The following is a 20,957-nucleotide window of genomic DNA, read 5'->3' as shown; positions in this document are numbered from 1 at the left end:
AGGGTAAAATTAAATACTGTTACCCCGGTCAAAACATCACAAATGAGATTAAAATAAATGAAAATGCCAAAATAAAACAAAAAATCTACTGATACAACATTGTCATAGGTTAAGCAGTCTGTGTAAACATGTTACTGAGACAAATCGAGTTAAACAAAACACTTTATATTCAAATATTCAGAAGCAGGGCAGGGTTATGTTATCATAGACAAAACAACACATGCTACATGACTCCATGTATGTGCATTATGTGTCCCCCCGAGATCACATCATACGGTACACATACACGTATATATATATAGCATGTTCTATATTCTCAATTCGAGCCATCTGCTCCAGCTGCTTAAGAAGAAATGAAATTACCTCCACCTCCTCCATTTGGCTCACGGAGCTCCAAATGGGTTGAGGGGGGGAAACATTAGATTAGTGAACTCAGCAACAAGGTCACCAGCCGTCACCATTTACTGCAGGTTTCTGCAGGCTACTGCTCGCACGCTGCAGCCGATACTCCTGATTGCTTTGCTGTAGCGATGTGTCTGTCAATGTCACATGTAAGGCAGGGGAGGATGACATTTATTGCTCCCATTAAACTCTTATAAATTATGGATGCTAATGTATGGGGGCTTTTTAATCAGAGGCAGCTCTCTGACCCTGATGAGGGGAGGAGTCTGCGGGGTAAATAGATACGACTGAGGTGAGCAACACCTGACGGCGCCATTAATATGCCAGGCAGGACTTTAGACTTTGCGACTGACTCTTCGCCCCCTTCCTCCGATCATTAATTATGTAAACCTCATTCATCACAACAAAAACTGCTAAATGTTTCATTGGTGAGGAGCACAATGATGACTTAGAAAAATGAGGAGAAAAAGTTCATTAAAGGAGCTGGTTTTAGGGAAATAGTATCTTATTTATTCCCAATAGGATTTATATGGTAAATATGAAGCATGTTAGCTTAATTTAGCGTTACGAGTGCAAACAGCTAGCCTGGTAATAAAAGCTGTTTTTCATTCATTCCAGTCTTTATGATAAACTAAGCCAGTGGTTCCCAACCTTTCTTTTTTGGTTTGTGACCCCATTTTGACATCACAAATTTCTGGCGATCGTGGCCGTCAATCAAGATGCGCCAGCTCAGATTTTTATAAGCTGCATTTTATTTGAACTTGATTTATATTCGAGAACGTGAAAGTATAGAATAGAGGTGTTTCAGATTGTGTGCGGTGTTTTTAATCATTATTTAGTAATTGGTTAAAATTATATTTTTATCAGAAATTTGTATCAATTACTAGACATTTCAGGTGACCCTATTTGAATTCCAGGCGACCCAACGTGGGGTCCCGACCCCAAGGTTGAAGAACATGGAGCTAAGCTAACTGGCCACCAGGTATATACCAGGTATATATTTTATATATTCCTTGCATGTTATTTAATTCATTTAGCAAGTGTTTGAGTCGTGTATCATTGTGGAGCCTGTTGTGCAACACAAATGTTCATACAAACAGACAATAAAGATTTTTATCTTATCTTATCTTACTTTATCTTATCTTTCCTGCTCCACATGAGAATAAGACACTATATATATAATCTTCTTATCAAGCTTTTGGGAAGAAAATATATTAGCATGTTTTTTAATATGACATATTTGCAAAGGCCTCTCCGTTATATAAACTCCTAACAACTTGCAACTGCAACAATATATTCTTCTTTTTCTTCTTTTTAAGAGCAATACATAATTTAAAATGTGTGTGCTAAATTTTGGTTAATAATTTAGTTACCTTGACGGTTGGTTGGTTTTTTTTAGGTTTTTAAAACACAGAGAAATTCAAGCAAAATACCCACTGTACTAGAGTTAAAAGAATAGTTCACCCAAAATTCTCTCATGTCGACTAAGGGCTGGGAGAAGTTTCAGAGTCCTCCATGGCTTCTCTGAGTTACAGGGGGTCTCGGCGTAGCAGTGCATGTCCATATAACGGTTGCAAATGGATACCAACTGTCTTCGTAACAAAAAGACACACCAAAAAACATCCAAATACCTCAATATACCGGCGCATATCTCGCGAGATTTGGACGGACCGGGAAGAGGAGCTTCCGCTACAAACAAGCTTGAAATATAGACTTATTTAATTTTTTTCTGAACAATTTCGCATTTCGGGGCTTCAATACAAGACGGACATTACATACGAGCAGCATGGAGGTATTTGGATGTTTTTTGGTGTGTCTTTTTGTTACGAAGAAAAGTGGTATCCATTTGCAACCGTTATATGGACATGCACTGCTACGCCGAGACCCCCTGTGACTCAGAGAAGCCACGGAGGACTCTGAAACTTCTCCCAGCCCTTAGTCCACATGAGGGTGAGTAGATAATGAGTGAATTTTCAATTTTGAGTGAACTATCCCTTTAAATAATAGGATAACTACACAGTATTCACAGCATGCATACAGACAGGACACCAGGTTGTCAGATCAGAAATGTTCTTCACCTTTGAACTTTCCGCTCTCCAGCAGCGCTCCTGACTCCTCCAGGGAGAAGAACTCCTCGACGGAGACAAAGTTGTAGTCCACCCCTGAGATTTCCCCGTCCCTGGGCCGTCTGGTCGTACCTGAGAGAGAGAAAGAGAGAGAGAGAGAGAGACAACAGGAGGTATTTTGTAATACATCAGAGCCACGAGGTGAGAAACACTTCCAGCTCCACTACGGGATGATGTGTCAATTAATCACGGTCTTTTCCTCTCATCGGGAGTTATCAATCTCAGCTCAGTGTTTAAACAAAACAGCAACTCAGCAGACTATAAATAGTCCAAGTGTTAGTTTGATGAATTATATAGCAGGAGTCCGGTGAGAGGTATAAGTAACACCCTGAAGGCTGCGCACTCGTTGTATTTAACATCATAAACAGTCTGGAGGAGACAAAACAAATTCAAGTAGAGCCTTGATTCATAGCAACAATTAACAAGTGCCTGCTTTAATTACCGCACTTAAAACGAAAATGTACCCTTTCGGATACAAAGAGCACGACGGCGTGGCATTTACCAAACTGGGCCTCTTTCTTTAATATGAACAGATCAGTAAGAAGAACAGGATGAAACATTAATGAGGCAGTGTGAAAGTCTTAAAGTCTTTCTATCACAATCGCAAAGAAGGAGCACTCAGATGATCAATGGTCTGTCATCGTAATTGATTCACATTGACCTTGGCCTGGGAGAGAGAAGAGGCTCCAAAGCACAGGATGGAAAAAAAAAAAAAAAGCATTACATAGTATTACAGGAGAGAGGGGGGGGGGGGGGGGGGGGGGGCTCAGTGTTTGTTGTGTTTTGACCCAGACAGATCTACCTAACCTGTAACAGAAAAATAGATCACATTCCAGTTTCGAGTGGAGTAATTAAATTTGCAAACTAGACGACAACGGCGCCCATCCGTCCGTCCGTCCGTCCGTCCTGACCTTGAGACGAGTAATTCCTTTCTTATTCCTTTCCCCCCAAGACAAAATCCACACTGAGCCCAAAGCGAGGAGGACGAATGTGTGTCCTTCTCCTGGAGGGACCACATGTGAAGTCAGTGTGAGGCCGGCAGGAGGGAGTCACACCCAGATCCCCAATAAAACCCGTGATTAATGCACTGCCGTCCAGGGAGCCGAGCAGCTCTCGCAGCCACAATGACACATGCAGGACTGCACACAGCGCACACACACACACACGCACACACACACACACACACACACACACACACACACACACACACACACACACACACACACACATAAAGGGCACTGGAAAAAAAAAGAAAAAAAGAAACCCAAACACTACACTAGAGTCAACACACGCAAACACACACATGTGGACACAAAGGACTGTCACTGGACGCACATTAACAGTAGAGAGAAACCTCTCTCAGTGTGACCTCCTCTCTCTGTGGAACAAAGTGTGTTTACTGTGTTGTGTGACTGTACAGTGTGTGTGCACGTGTGTGTGTCCGCATCGGTTTGTGCAGCAGTGGATGATGAAATGCTATTTTTTGCTGTGTTGAACACCTGAACACCACTTTGCATTATAAAAACAAGTGCATTTATATTTGCTAGATGATGTAAATACAGCCTTATGTAAAAAACACTGCTGGGTTTTGGGCCAGTTTGTAATTATGTTTCATTATTATTACTATAGGGTTGCAAAGGGGCGGAAAAGTTCCAGTAAATTTCCGGTAAATTACCAGAAACTTTCCATGGGAAGTTAAGCAGGGGAATTTTGGAAATATTCCAAATTGGAAACTTTCCATGGGAATTTGGGGAATTTATGGTAATAATGGGAATTTATGGGAATTAACTGGAAATTGGGGATAATTTAAACAAACTGTATCATCCAAACATAAATGTAAATATTTTGTTCATCCATGCAAAATAATACATGCAAATTCCCCCCATCAAGTTCCCCATTAAGGGCCAACCTTCAATTTTGTAAATTTCAGATTTATTCCCGTTTATGCCCATATATTCCTGTTAATTCCCATATATTCCCGTTTATTCCCATATATTCCCGTTATTCCCATACATTCCCGTTAATTCCCATACATTCCCGTTTATTCCCATTAATTCCAGTGAAAATTCCCAGAATTTTGCAAACCTAATTGTAGATCATTTTAAAATAGTGAGAACTCAAATCAAAAGGTCAAAAAACCCATTGATAATCAGAAGATCCCATATTTTACTATTGCCCGTAGCTCTTAGCACCAAAAGCCGGCTCAGTATCGACCTCCTCTCTCGTGTTTCTCTAAAACAAGGCATTTTGAGCCTGTCCTCTGATTGGCCAGGTGAAGCTAACAGATTGTAGCTCGCTACTAGAGCCTGGTAAAAAAAATCACTAGTAATTGCAAATGGCAATGGTCAATCAGCGCTAAAACGAGACGAACAGATGGTACAACTTAAAAATGCAGCGCTGGTGAATCAGAAAAAAAATAAACCATAGTCTGGTCTCTAATACTACTACAGTGTAGAGAGCTACATAATGATATAGTACTACTGTTTATTTGTTTATTTGTTTGTTTGTTTTTGAGATTTTTCTGTCTTCAAGCTTAGTGGGGGATGTTGTGTCGTTAAGAAAATTAAAACAACAACAACAAAAAAAGGTTGGACATGAACTCTGAGTGACCTTCACAAACTTACTGACCTCCTGACAACTCTTTATATATAACCATCTATAAAAGACATGAGCAAAAATAGTAAGGCAAGACACTTCAGGCAAAAACACAGTTTTTTCATGCACTGATCAATTTTGAGATTTTGGGCTATTTTTCTTCCTTAACATGTATTCTTTCAGTCGAAAGAAACGGTAGAAAATCCACATTAAGGTGGTTATTTTACTTCATTTTGTCTCTTTCGTCAGTAGATTTCTCCTAAATTCACCAAAAGTTAGTCTGACCCATGTCATGTCAGGTATCATTGTAAAGCTCTCTCCCTCCTGAACAATGATGTAGGTTCCAAAAATTGTAATTTCCTCCGTATCTGCAACCAATCGTAAAAGTATAATTTACATTAACAATCTATGGAATTTTACAGCACAAGTCTTTAAAGGCCGTTTTCTCAAAATGAATTTTTCCTCAGACTCTGAGCTAGAAATCTCCACTTCAGCAGCACTTACAGACACCAAACCTTGCAGTTTTAACCCTGTCTATATTCTGAAGGTTTTTACAGAGGGGATTGTTGATATATCATTCACAGCCTGATTTATATAAATTTTATTCCTAAAAACAAGGCGAAATTTGATTTTTTGGGGGGCTGGTGACAGTATTTTCTCAATTACAAAGTGATAAAATATCCCAAATCCCCTCTGTAAAAACTTCTGACTCTAATATGTCAACAAAATAAAACAAGAATTTTGAAAGTGGCTTTATCCATTGTTCAGATTTCGGTTCTGGAAATGTATGCAAAATAGCACATATTTCATTAGATATTGCCTCATTTACATATTTAAACATAACATTTGACAAAACTCGTAATACGAAAAACATTTGTCTTAATGTACGTGATAAACTTGGGAAGTTTCATGGTGATATCTGTTAGTTTTTTTTTTTTTATCCCTATTCACCTGTAGTGTCTCCCCTTAAGAATCAAAATTGCTGCTGACTAAGTTTCTGTTCGACAAATCGACTGATCAACTAATCAATCGGGTCGATCCTTGGTTGGACAGGTTTCTCTCTGGAGAAGGCCGCTGCTTGGCTCAATAGGAAACTGTGTGTGTGGTGCTTTTAAATATTTAAATGAGCTGAGCTGATGTGACACCACCTGCTGATCCTGTTGTCGTGTAACGTTGCGGCACGCAGCAGCGCCACGGTCGCATTCACACCTCTGCTGTCTGAAAATTGCCCAAAACAAAACAACAAAACCGTCCTCTCTGCTTGCCTCGCACCCCAAGTTTGAGCTTGTCGTACCCAGTGAAAGGAAATTAAGAGGTTTCTGTGTCTAATTAAAGACCCCGATAGTAAATCGCTTGATGACATCTGACGTGTGTAATTCTTCTCCTCCCCTCAGGACATGTTGTATCTCTCAGGCTGATAACGGTGGCTGGCGAGGCAGGGATTCATTATCTAGGCACCCTCCTCCGAGATATATATGACATGTCAGTGGGGGGGGTTGCGGGATGGATTATTGACATCTTCTTCTCCCCTGCCTGTCCCTGTAGGCGTCGCACACTGATCCCCTGGGACTGTGGCTGAGCTCGGGAGTGAGGAGGTAATTACACACAACTCCGTATCAACACCCAGAGAGAGAGAGAAAGAGAGAGAGAGAGCTGTCTGTCAAGATCACCGCACACAAATAACTAACAATGAGTCCTATACAGTTGAAAAGGCCACAGTCTGTCTGTCTGATGGCAGCGACAGCGGCGGGCGAGCCCATTAGAATAACTAAATGATGATGTTTCTTATCTCTGACTCACTCTGAAGACAATTAGAAAAAAAAAAAAAAAAAAAAAAAAGTCTTTTATGGCGGAGGAGACAGCCAGTCTTGATGACATTGGCTCTGAATCATCCAAGGGCACATGATGGTACAAATGGTTTACAGCGATTATACAAAATACGGATGGGAAAGTTCAAGAGGGTAATGTGATGTCTGCAAACCCTGCACACAGGAAATAATGGCATGAGTGAAGAGAGAGGGAGGGAAAAAAGGGAGGTGGAGGGGGATTTACAGAAGCATAAAATGGAAAGATATGTTATTTAAAAAGTTAAAGGTACATTGTGTAGGACTTACTCCCATCTAGCGTTGCAGTTGTATATCGCAAGCAACTCAATTGTATTTTTCATGCTGCATTCACGTGAAATTGGGCAGACGGCAGACAGACGACAGATTTTATAACAATCGTTAAAGGTACATTGTGTAGGAATTACTCCCATCTAGCGGTGCGGTTGCATACCGGCACGTATTCTTGATGTTGCATTCACGTGAAATCGGGCAGACGTCAGACAGACAACAGCCGCTGCACGTAACGGCATAAACAAGCGTCTATGTAAACAAGTGGTCCGCCAGCACGAGGCAAAACAATACACGTGACAATATGTTGTCATGGCGTTGTGGTATTGTTTACCTGACCCACGTTTTACCGGCTTTCTCTCGACTTCTGTGACTAAAATGACATCTGGTTTGTTACCGACGGCCGTCTGCCCGACTGCAGGTGAATGCAGCATCAGTGTAAACGCTCCATTCCTCCTCACTGCGTTACCGCGGTGACTTTTCACAGACGCCACCTCCACCTGAGCCGACAGCTCCGGTGTCTCCGCTGAGTTTCCGTGGTTTCCTACCGTCACGCTGCCACTGAATGTAAAAACATTGGCGACACCACATGACAGCAGCACCGAGCTTACCCGCTCCATGGAGATATGAATGATATGAACGGCTGATTCAGAGCTGAAAGGAACACTTCAGTTTGTTGATGGGGGGGATTACTGGTTAATGAAAAACAGACTTTTGAACCAAATAATCGATTTTCGTGAATAGATAACAGGAGAAGTTACACAATGTCCCTTTAAAAAGTTAACATATGGTGTAATATACACAGTAAACACCATATCTGCCACACAGAGTCATTACACTGCAGTCAACCCCTCCTCCACTTTGGCACTGATGGACATTTGCTTTTAATTTAATTCTATCCCCACCCACTCCGCCTCTAGATTATTGATACAGTAGCCTGCGTTCACTTAATTCTGTCATTCATTTCCATTTTTATGCACTGCCCTCCTGACTGAGCCTTTGTAATGATATTTCTTGCACCAGTGCCAACTCCAACATCAGAGAACATTGTCTCATCAAACGGATTCGGCGATTGAGATGCTCTGTAAATAGCACAGTGATGTGAACAGTGAAGCCACAGTTTGAGAGGGAGATACAGCATCTAAAAATCCAATATAAAAAGTATTAAAGGAATCAAAACTGAAGCTATTATCTTATCTTTGCTGTATTGCAGTGGAGGATATTTAAACTACAAGCTTTAACAGCTTCTAAAAGCTAATAAATCTATATTATGTAATCAAAGTCTTCGTTCTACTACAAAAAAAAACACACACTACAACAAAGAGTGGAGGAACGTACATATGATCCTGAAGGGGGCCACAATGAGCCACTGATGGAAAAAACTCCTCAGCTTTAAGTTCCTGTTACATCACGCACAGCTGCCTCCTCCGAGAGAATCATTTAAAAAACAAAACAAAATAACGAAAAAGGAGAAGATAATTCTGCTTCCACACACGTGTAATCTACAAATGAAAAATGAGACGCGGCGATGGGTCAGGGAGCCGTCCCGGGATCAGGGCGGGCGTGCATGTGGCGTGCTGCTGCGCTGCTATCGGCATGAGAACAACAGCATCTTACTGTGGCATCTCCTGCAGATCAGAGGATTACACCCCCGAGGGCTGAGCCTGCCTGTCTGCCTTGTTGTCACTCTAACTAAAAGAAAGCGCCCAGAGATGGCGAGTTGGGAGTTGGACAAAAAAAAAGTTGGACGCTAAACAGCAGGAGCAGAGCTGAGCTGCTTTATGTAACATAATACAATATCTTGTCAAAAGTATAGTAATTCATCTCTGACAAGACCAGCCTCCACTTTTTTGTTCTATTCTGATTAGAAAATGGCTAAAAAAGCTCAGTTTATTTGGGCAATTGTCTGTCTGAGCAGCTGCTCGCCCACGTAACAGGATGCTGCTGTGCATGATGCATGGCTAAGTAATGAGAGAGAGAGCTTACTAGTACTACAACAGCTGCATTTATAGCCTCGTATTAAAATGCATTTTGTTCACTTAAGAGAGCCAGTTTTTATCTTCTCCTGTGAGTTGTGACCTGTGTGCCTTGTTCTATCAGCGATCGGTGCTGGTGCCGGTGCTGGTGCTGGTGGCGGCGGCGGCAGACTGTCCCGTATGACCTACTTCCTGGACTAAAGGAGAGATTAGCAACAACTCCGCACAGGCACACACACAGCAAGGTTAAGACTACAGACACACTAGGTGGTCGATCTCCTCCGCACACACACACACCACCTGGACGAGAAAGAAAGAAAAAAAAGCCTATAACCCCAATACAAGACACGACGCAGGCCGGGAGGAATTACACCACACACCACAGACACACAAAACCCCCTCAGAAACACCCTACACTGCTGTTATAACCTCTAGCTGTTTCCCAGTGACGTCACATTACAGAGGATTAAGATAGCAACAGATGTACTACAACTAGCTGCCTTTGGCTGCCATTGTGCTTGATTTTATTCATAAGCATCAAAATGAAACTGACTGTGAGGACGGCGGGCGTCCTGCTCATCATACAGATACTATGTGTGGGGAAAAAAAGAAAAAAAAAAGATCCTGTCAAACATAGCGACCATCAAACATCCCACCACCACCACCACCACCACGACCAAAACAAACAAACGAACAGCCCCCGGAGCTCGGGGTGAGGACTGTACGAGGGGGGACTGACACTGAGGATAAACCCTGTGTTGTGGCAATAGAAGCTGTTGCTATGGAAATGCACAAACTGATTGCACATGTGGTATTTTCTATCTCATTTAAAGGAATAGTTCACCAAAAAATGATGCTGTGATACTCCGGAGTAGTTTTTTATTCCTCAAAGTGCACCTGGAGACCTGGGAGGCCGGTTCGTAGTCCAACGAAAACTTTATATAAGAGTCAATAGCGCCCGGCACAAAAAAGACATAAAACTATATATCATATATATTCCTCCACACTGCACGTCCACTGCAGTCCAAGTGTCCTGAAGGGAGATAGTCCAGAGTTTACTCGAAACAACGTCATGTAGGACATTTTTACAGCCTAAACAGTCCTGTATCGCGCTCTGAAGTTCACGTGCCCCAGCCAAATTCAATTTAGGACTGTTTAGGCTGTAAAAATGTCCTAAATGACGTCGTTTCGAGTAAACTCTGGACTATATCCCTTCAGGACACTTGGATTGCAGCGGACGAGCAGTGTGGAGGAATATTATAAGGTTTTTGTGTAGTTTTACAGACATTTGTCTCGGGCGCTATTGACTCTCATATATATGACTGAATTTGATTTTTTGGTGAACTATTCCTTTAACAACACCCTGATAGTGTTGTAAATACATATTACTTTAAATCACCTCAGGTCTGCTTGCATACATTGACAGAAGAGGAGGGGGGGGGTGTGGAAAACACACAGCTCTATCGCCAATTAACACCCAGACATTCGCAGGGCGGCAACCAGGAGGATGTGTTACAGCGAAGAATTAATGCAGTCAGTGACTCTGCACAGGAAAGGCTCGAAGAACGTGAAACTGGAGCAGATGAGACGAGATACACAAAGACAAGGTGGTGTGTAGTGAGACACACAGCAGAAAGGTGAGAGCAAGAAAGAAAGGCACAAAAGAGAAAAAAAGACTTACACGGTACGGCTCGGAGGTAGAGGTTCTCACGGATGACCTGCTGAAGCTGGCTGTCCACTGAGCCGGGTGTGAAGCACTTACTCAGATACAACCTGAGATCCTTGCACAATGTGGAGCCTGCACGGGAGAAGGAAGGGCAGAGGGAACAAATAAAAGTGCAGCAACAAAAAAAAAAAAAAGACAGAGAGCTCTGTGAGCACAAACAGTCCAGTGATGTATGTTTACTCTTAGAGATTTGTTTGTGTGCCGTCAAATAGAGGCTGAAATTTATCATTTACTCCTCCTGCCAGGCCAGATTTAACACCATCATTTTTTTTTTTATACAACCTGAGACTTCCACATTCACACATAGGCTACTGATCTTCCTATATCACTTCACACATACTGCACATCGAGTGTGTCTCCCCACTTCCCCGAGTAATTCATGCATACATAACAAACCAGCTGAGGTTAATTGCTCCAGACAAAAACAGTTGAGGCTGTCACCAGGAGAGGCAGGGCTGATCACTACTGGGGGGCTCACTCCCACCCCCCCACCCCCCCTTCTCTCTTTCTCTCTCTCTGATCTCTTAATATCATCTCGAGTGCTTTACGGCCTCTGATGACAGGCCACTTGCTGTTATGGATGGCGGCTGAGCGGATCCACAGCTTGTCACTCCTGACAGACGACCGTTCTGCCGGTGCTTCCCCCTGCAGCCCCCGCCGCTATACCCTCCCTCCGCCGTCTGTTACAGCGGTTCTGCCCAGTAGCAGACTGAATTTGCGGTGCACTATTAAAAAAAATGAAGAAGAAAAAAAAACAGCACAGTGGTATAACTTTATTAGCGAACGCAGTCAACTGCACGTACGTATGACTGGCCACATATGGCTGCTGCTTGTAAAGGGGGAAATGAATCTTGCAATGGGCTTTTTTTTGCTCATCTTGTTACGAAACAGCTGCAGTTTTCTGCAAAATTCTCATGTGAATAGCAGATTTCATAACAATCGTTAAATGTATAATATGTAGGAATTACCCCCATCTAGCGGTGCGGTTGCATATCGGAACGTATTCTTGATGTTGCATTCACGTGAAATCGGGCAGACGTCAGACAGACAACCCGCATGTAACAGGATTAACAAGCGTGACAATATGTTGTCATGGTGATGTCGTATTGTTTACCTGACCCACGTTTTACCGTCTTTCTCTCGTTGAGTAAAATGACATCCGGTTGGTTTGCCGACGGCCGTCTGCCTGACTGCACCTGAATGCAACACCAGTGCCTCCGTCCTTCCTCACACTACACAGTGGTGACAGTTTTAACAGGCCGAGCCCACAGCTCCGCTGAGTTTCCATGGTTATCTACGGTCACGCTGCCACTGAACGTAGAAAATGGCGATGCAACATGGCCGCCTCGGTTCGGTGCGTCGCCCACTTATGTATTTGTAACGACTTGTAACAACTCATTCTAAGGTACGAGAAAGCTTTCATTTGTATGCGGGTGTGATTCGACTTCAGTGAAATACATATTTGATTTTTGCTAATAAAAAGCCAAATAAGTTACACACTGGGGCTTTAAATCCATTGTGCATTGTGCAAACATTCCTGTATCACATGCAAAAGATGCCATTAAAGTGAGGCAGTCAGATATCAAGGTTAAAAGCAGCAACATCATCTGATGGATAGATCATGTTAGTGCTGTTTGGATTCTTCCACAGAGCACCGGCATTAGTGCTAAAACCTTTAAACTGCTCGGTGCCTCTGGGGGAATGTAGCCTAGTGTCCTTTTATTTTGAGGGCTGGAGCACAGGGAGTTGTTGTAGTAGTAGTAGTAGGGAGTAGGAGGAGGTGTGATACAGCAGCAAGCCGGCGCATCAGCTCATCCATCACTGTCCACACTACATGCAGTCAAGCTGCCCAGGGAGGGGCCAGGCCGCAGACTTCAGAAATGATAATGGATCTAGCAGCGACACGGGGAACCGGGAGCAAAGGTCCCACATTTACACCCCTGTGGCCAAATCAGCTATCAATCTGGAGAGCAAGGCCATCGGGAGCCGCAGTCAGGTGACACTCCGGTGACATATTGCTCCGTTCAGAGCCAACAAAGACATCCGTTTCCCTGAGCCCCCCTGTTCTAAACATCAAGGCCCCTCGTGTGGGTGACAGGCAACGACGATATCGCCAGTCGCCACACTCTTGTCATGTGTCATCAGCAATTCCGGCCTCGCTCCTCCCTATACCCGCATATTGACCGATCGGCCTGACACGTACCCAGACTAATTGACGAGTGCAAATCAGCATCGGGACGCTACAGGCTGCTGCAGATAGATCTGGCTTGCGAGAGTCAGAGGAGGGTTATTGAGTAAGATTATTATGGCTGACAGCTTGGACGCCAGTGTAACAGATTGTTTGGGTGCAGCCTGATGAAGCAAAGTGCGATGGAGTGCGACATAAACAGCAACAAGTTAAACTGCCTGCGGGATTAAAGGGAGAGAATTAAAGATTGAATGCATTATTACTGGTGACATGTGATACATAAACGCCAGACGAGAGGAGGAGCACCTAGTGCATAACAAGACCTGTTCTCGCCTGTGGGCTGATCATTTACACATCTACCAAATCAAAGTACGGTGGCCCTGAGGGGTCAGGACGCTGCAAACTCCACAACACAACACATTAAGAAAAACGCACTGCAAATGTCACAACACAACTTACCCATGAGATGTTTAGCATGTTGTGTTGTGACATTTGCAGCGCGTTTTTCTAAATGTGTTGTATTGTGACTTTTGCAGCGTGTTTTTCTTAAAGGGATACGCCAACATTTTTTTTTTCCGTGTCTTGCCTCACTCCCGAGTCCATGACAAGCAGATAGACACCATCCTTTCGACTGTGCGTGCAGTAACAAGAGAGAGCCCATATCGCCTGTAATTAGCTGGAAGTGTATAGGTAGTGTTAGCCTGCCTCCACCTAAAGTCATCAGAGAAACTCTTCAGCAACTCTAAACGGAAACCGGCGGGCCGATCTTCGTCTCAGAGATCGGTCAAAACGGAGGGTTCAAGCAAAGACGGTTTATTTTGGTTCAAGCTAGCTACATCGAGGGTAGGTTAGCTTCCTATTTCAAAGTAAAAGCACAAATTCTATCGTCATGGTTTTCTGTAGGTATGTAAAGAGCAACGGGTGTTTTATTTTGTGAAAGTAACCAGAAGTGCGTTGGTCACAACGGCTAGCTTGAGTAGCGCCGAATTCGTCCGAACAAAATTGTAAACAGCTGGTATTTAGACAAATTAACGACACACTGCTGATCTAAACGGCTACTTTCTCACCTAAACATGTTTGAAATGTCGATAAAGTGATATATTTACAGAGTTTAGAGCTAAAACGAAATCAGCTTCTGACTGCTGATTACGGCTCGGGTAGGAGGCAGGCTAACACTACCCATACACTTCCAGCGTTTGAGCTAAGCTAATTAGCGGTGCGCCAGCTCTGTCCGTATCTCCCTTGTTACTGCACACACAGTCGAAAGGATGGTGTCTATCTGCTGGTCATGGACTCGGGAGTGAGGCAAGACACGAAAAAAAAATGTTGGCGTATCACTTTAATGTGTCGTGTTGTGACTTTTGCAGCGCGTTTTTCTTAATGTGTTGTGGAGTTTGCTGAATCATACCTGGTGACACAGTTTTGATGCGGATTGGATGTGGGCAGGAGTTGAGGACACCACGGACGTCTCCTAATGTCATCCCTAATACAGGTGTGCCTCCGATTTCTAGAACGATGTCGCCCACTGTGAGTCCGCCCCCGGGGGCCGACGTGACGAAAGGAAACTCTCCGTAATCTGCCCCTCCACCGACGGCGATCCCCAGCTCCCCCGACGAGCCCAACAAGGGGACGAAGCTGTCCTGCACCTTGGAGCGCCAGTGCAGCTTCTTCACCGCTGTCTTAGACATGGCAAACGAGCTGCAGAGAGACAAAGAAACGATATCAGAGCAGGGTGAGCAGAAAGTGTGAGACGGTTTTTTTTCTTTTTTAAAGGAGGAAGGGTGGGGGAGTTGTGTTATTTAACCTTTGTCAGCTGTCAACTGTCTGAGGTCTGGGGAGTTGCAGTGTTTCACAGCTGAATGCTTAAAAGTCATGAATAATTCCAGCTTCACAGGTTGAGCAGTTTGATCGTCGGGAACAACCAGGGCCGTTGTATAGGGGAGAAAGGTGATGATAATTCCAGCGCCCAGTAGGGCCCACACAAAAACTCAGTAGTCTAATCTTTGTAACCCTGACTACACTGTAAAAACTCAAAATCTTTCCAAGAATATTTGTCTTATTTCTTGTCAAAATGTCTCCATTTTAGTCAAAATTAATCTCTTTCCACTTAAAATAAGACTCATCACCTAAAAATTTACTTGTTTTTAGACAGTTTTCACTTGTTTCAAACAGATTTTCAATTGAAATAAGTAGAACAATCTGCCAGTGAAAGCAGGTTTTTTGTGCTTGTAATAAGGAAGAAAAACTTGCTCCACTATCAGGTTTTTCTACTTATTTCAAGTGAAAATATGCTTGAAAAAAGTAAAAAAAAGTGTCTAAAAACAAGCTACTTTTTATGTGATTTGTCTTATTTTAAGTATAATGAGATTTGTTTTGACTAGAAATTACATTTTAACTAGAAATAAGACAAATATTCTTGGTAAGATTTTGAGTTTTTGCAGTGTAATACTCATATGTAATGCTGCATTAGCATCAAAACAAAGTAAATAAAAAATGATAATACATACGTAGTCTAAGAAAGAAGGGGAAAAGTCAGGGGGGCAGGGGCCCAGAATTCCTAGCAACGGCCCTGGGAACAACACGACACAACACCTTTGTTTTATGCAAACATACTACGGCACAGTGTATGATGACCGGCCGTTCAACCAACCAAAAGGAACAAGGGAACGTTCCCTCATGTCCGCTGCGCTCGCTTGCTGCTGCGGGCTGACGTTATGTTGTCATGTAAACACAACAAATGGAGGAGTTTGTGCACATTCCACCACATCCTCCGTCACATGGGAAAATCTAGTTTGTGTTCGATAAAGGTACGGGTCAATGAACGCACATGGATTTTTTTGACATGCAATCTGAGAACCTGTAGCTGCAGCAGCTGCACAACAGAGTCATTTTCTATATCTACAGAGATGCATGACGCTTTCACAGGAAAATAGATTTTTATAGATTTCTCTGGACAGTGACTAATTACCCTGTTTGTTCGGACAACGTATTGCACTGGACAGATTCTGCTATTGTCTGTGCTCTCTGTGTGTTGTGTGTGGACGAAAAGGTGAGACGCCTCACGGCAAAGCTGGTCTGAAAATAATGTTCTTCTGCACCATGCTTCCTGGTGAGCAGCTGCGTTGTGTATGTATGTGTGTGTCTGTGTGTGTGTGTGTGGGCTGAAGATGTAGCTGACACATTTGAGACGTCCGTGATGTGACAGCAGTGATGTCCGGAGAGAGCGGTCAATGTAGCTCTGACATTATCAGAGCAGTTCTGTCACCTTTGCACACGGCAACAGAGACAGACACACAAGACAAAGTAACACAATCGCATTGACAAACACAAAGTAGAAAGAAACTCATTATTTCATGAATATTTAAACATTTCGGGAAATACATTTGAACGGGCGGAGCAGAGCCGCAAGCTGCTCAGAGCTACGCTACAGAGGCTAATGGGATTTCTTGGTTTCCCTCATCAAACTCATCAAATACACAATCCAACAACTCCACAACGCTCTGGTGGACAAGATGTGACCTGCACATTCACCACGCTATGAGATAATAACTGAACGTTACGAGACAGTTTTCCTCCCGTTAGGAGGCAGTTTTTCATCAAGCAGTCTCTGCATTTGCCTCTAAAACAACTCTGTCTGGTAACGTTGTGTTATTATCTCATAGCGTGGTGAATGTGCAGGTGACAACTTGTCCACCAGAGCGTTGTGGAGTTGTTGGATTGTGTATTTGATGAGTTTGATGAGGGAAACCAAGAAATCCCATGAGCCTCCGTAGCGTAGCTCTGAGCAGCTCACGGCTCTGCTCCGCCGTTCTAAAAATAGCTTGCACCAACAATTAAAGGTAATGATCCTAGTGCTAAAACTATAGGGATTATGGCAATGGGCCAATTTGCCAAAATGTTGAACTATCCTTTAAACAACTATGAAGCAATAGCACAACTTTGCGCCAGTAAAATGTGCTAGTTTTTGCAGATTTCATAACCTGTGTATGTACTGTAGCCAGGCTAGAAGCTAAACTAAGCTAAGCTAAGCTAACTCACTCCTCTTGGCCTCGGCCTAATCTTCATAGATAACAGTGTCACCCCTTTATGAAAGCTAACGGATGCGTTTCCCAAAATGTCAAACTGTTCCTGGTAACGTCCTGTGTCAACACCTCCTACGCTGATACAGACGAGCTCAAATACTTGGAATGAATGGACATTACAATGCTGATCTCCACTTCCATTGTGGTCAGGAGATTAGCAATTACACATCACAATGCAATCCTCTTAAGTAACTGTGCGACTATGATAACCCTGGGCTGGATGGGGATAACACGTCGCCCGGGGCTTTCCCTCAGCGCCAGGCCAGCCCTTTCGGGAGCACCCTGAATCCTTTGGCCCCGGCAGCCCTAATGAGACCGCTTTAAAGTGTGAGAGAAGGACAGGATGTAAGTAATCCCTTCCACTTGACTGGTCACTCGACTGGCAGATCTGACAGAGATCTTCTTCTTCCTCTATATCCTCTCTCTTGCTGACCAGCCAGCCAAAAGAGGGGTCGAGGGAGGTCCCTGGTGGGTTTTTTTAATGTACAGAAATGGACAAATGAAGGAAGAGGACAGTATGGAGTGGATATACTGAAATATAAATTGAGAAATAGGGTGGGAATAAACTGAAATACTGGTGGATTGTGCTTGTTTTCTCCCATGCTGTTGGATAGAGGCAGAAAGGCACCATGTGGAGCCTGTGGTTGGCATTACACTCATTGCTTGACCTTGCAGGATTTCAGCTCAGGCAACATAACATGAGTCAGATTTTTTTTGGAAAACCGTCGAGTCGGTTTGCCACAACATTGAAGTCCATGACTTGCATTTCATTTCAGCCCTGATTTAAAAACGAAAAAAAAACAACAACCCACCAGCTGTCAAGTGTAGCTCTACCGCATTCGAGTAAATGCGATCAAATAAGTGACATTTACACCTCCGCGTTTCAACCTGAAATTATGCTAATCGCTTCAACCTTGCCAAAGCAGTGTTGCCCCCAGCTCATCTCGCTCTACCCCACTGTGAAACCTTCTGCAGCCACATTGTCGACCTGCTTCCCCAAACCCAACCAGCCAGCCATCCATCCACCCACACAGTAAACACAGTAATACAACATGCATTAAGTGTGTCGTGAGAGGAGAATAAAAAACAAAAGTACTTTTCCCCCCATTTAATCATACACAGCATATTCCTTTGTGCATCAATCTACAATCATAATTCTATAAGCCCCTAGACTCTTCATGCTTTATCTGAAGATTTCTCTGAACTTCTGAGAAGTAATGATTAAAACGCTAAAAATAAAACGACTGATAGATCTGAGGGTATTATCCTACACAGTTGCATTGTGCGCAGCGCAGGCCTACACTACATTATCATACTCGTGGAGGGCGGCAGAGTGTTTTTGTTGGAGCCGTAGCTGTTGTCTTGACCTCGTGTGTCTGATGGGGGTTTAATGAGCCACAGCCTGTCAGGTCCGCTGAAGCCCGGACTCGTCCCGCTGCAGACGCACACACCCTGACACCGCTTTGGTCTCGCTCTGCTGTTGGTGTTGATGCTACAAACCGGCCCTGCACTCTCCATTTACTGTGTCCACTACAAACACAGGGCTGGGCTGCCTTGCCATTAAGGCACGAGGGGGGGAATTATATAATGTGTAATTCAGTGGATTATATGAGGCAACCAGTCATATACAATGAATTTAGTGTTTAAGCTGCCACAGAGTGCTTTTTCTTTTTACTTTAAAATGACGATATGTGACGGTGAGGTGTGCTAACATGCTAACAATGATGATGTGTGTGCAGGTATATGTTCAGTGTATTCGTTTGGTGTTTGCATCATCTAATTTCATCAATGAAAACAGAACATGAGACTGATGGGATTTTTTTTCACTCATCTTGGCTTAAGAAAATCCAGAGGATGATGAAAGATATCTGAATTCATATGGCGACCATGAACGAGCAGCCTGGACGGACTGACGCTGTCCGACATGTACATGTAGAAACACTATATCACTCCTGACTAACTGTTGTGCAGAGAGAGGAGGACACAATATACAGATTCAAGGATATCTTACCCTATAAAAAGACTGCTCTATTGAGATTTCTGACCTTAAGGTCAGGAAAGAGCTGACCGATACAGATCCAGTTTCACTGACTTCCTCTCCACCAGCGACCTGCTCAGGATCTCTACGACTTGCAGCCCTGGCCCTCCAGTGTAATTTCAAACCACAGCAATCTGTCAATGGCAAAACACACATCCTCTGGACTTGGGAGTCTATTCTTAGAGGTAATTTTTTCATTCCCTCGTCGAATCTGTTTATTCAGAAAGCATAAAGCATATGCTCGAGGCCATTATGAGTCGGTGTACAGTATAAACAGCTGCGCCCCTCAGTGCGTTCTCTTTGAAATATGGCTTTTTGCCCAAATTGCATGAGTGCTCACACTTCTGTTATCCAGTGAAAATCCATTATTATTAGTTAATTAACCACAATGATTCGTTTTCTTCCTCCCAAAGAGACTCAAACTTCAATTTAAGCATTATCTTAACAAACCTACATCCCAGCTTATTAATACCTTACGGTGTAGCAGAGAGTTCAGGTCCTGTGCAATTAAATTCTTCCCAGTGATTAGTATAAAAAGGGCTGGGGCCATTTTACTGCTGGCAGCTCAGAGTCATGAGCGAAATGTCTTTATTACAGGACAAATTAAGTAAGCAGTTATTTCAGGTTGGCTCTTCAGGGTATTAATTTATTAAAGTTACACAGATGAGCTTTGCCACAAAGCTTAATAATTCAAAGTCAGCTTGAAGCAAACGAATCAAGGACAAGAGGGGACGGTACTTGACATTGTACTGGAGAGAGTCCTGAAAGACCTTCAGGAGAAAGGGTGTAAGCCAAACACATCAATTAAGACAAGTGAATAATTGAATTGCCGTGTAAAAAGCAGCTCTGGCAAGGCTGCGAAAACAGCAACAGCTTGTCTCGACAGATTTATGCAGCAGGTTGAGGTCCTCCATGCACTCACACTCACACACTTCCACTTTAAACGCCACTTAAACGAAATTTCACTGACCAAAACAACTGTTAGCCATGACTTTAAACTTCAACTTGGCAGCGTCAACGCCTACTTTAAAGGTATCATCTAGCGGTGCTGTTGCATATCGGAACGTATTCTTGATGTTGCATTCACGTGAAATCGGGCAGACGTCAGACAGACAACAGACGCTGCATGTAACAGGATAAACAAGCGTCTATGTAAACAAGTGGTCCGCCAGCACGAGGCAAAACAGTACAGGCGTGACAATATGTTGTCATGGTGATGTGGTATTGTTTACCTGACCCACGTTTTACCGTCTTTCTCTGGTGGAGTAAAATTACATCCGGTTGGTTTGCCGACGGCCGTCTGCCTGACTGCACCTGAATGCAACACCAGTGCCTCCGTCCTTCCTCACACTACACAGTGGTGACAGTTTTAACAGGCGCTCCGCTGAGTTTCCGTGGTTACCTACGGTCACGCTGCCACTCAACGTAAAAAAATGGTGATGCAACATGGCCGCCTCGGTTCGGTGCGTCGATCGCCACTTATGTATTTGTAACGACTTGTAACAACTCATTCTAAGGTACAAGAAAGCTTTCATTTGTATGTGGGTGTGATTCCACTTCAGTGAAATACGTATTTATGAAAGCAATATTTGATTTTTGCTAATAAAAAGCCAAGTAAGTTACACACTGGAGCTTTAACTTTCCTCCTGTATCAATAACGTGAGCGAGCCAGTGAGGCTCTGTGGTGACGGTGAAGGAAAGCAGTGACTG

The 20,957-nt window shown here is 43.4% G+C and overlaps 1 protein-coding gene across 1 annotated transcript in view; it reads right to left on the bottom strand.

Annotated features, from left to right (window-relative positions):
- Nucleotides 1-20,957, bottom strand: part of magixb (MAGI family member, X-linked b) — a gene marked incomplete at both ends in the record, with an annotated part of 69,282 nt that overhangs the window by 42,139 nt on the left and 6,186 nt on the right. Inside the window, 3 exons of the mRNA XM_083974671.1 lie at nucleotides 2,481-2,600; nucleotides 10,895-11,011; nucleotides 14,536-14,825. Coding sequence (XP_083830797.1) covers nucleotides 2,481-2,600; nucleotides 10,895-11,011; nucleotides 14,536-14,825 — 527 coding nt within the window. The remainder of the gene's footprint in view (nucleotides 1-2,480; nucleotides 2,601-10,894; nucleotides 11,012-14,535; nucleotides 14,826-20,957) is intronic.

Source organism: Trachurus trachurus (genome assembly GCF_905171665.1).
Source record: "Trachurus trachurus genome assembly, chromosome: 7".
NCBI lineage: Eukaryota > Metazoa > Chordata > Actinopteri > Carangiformes > Carangidae > Trachurus > Trachurus trachurus.
This window is presented reverse-complemented; position numbering and strand designations above follow the sequence as displayed.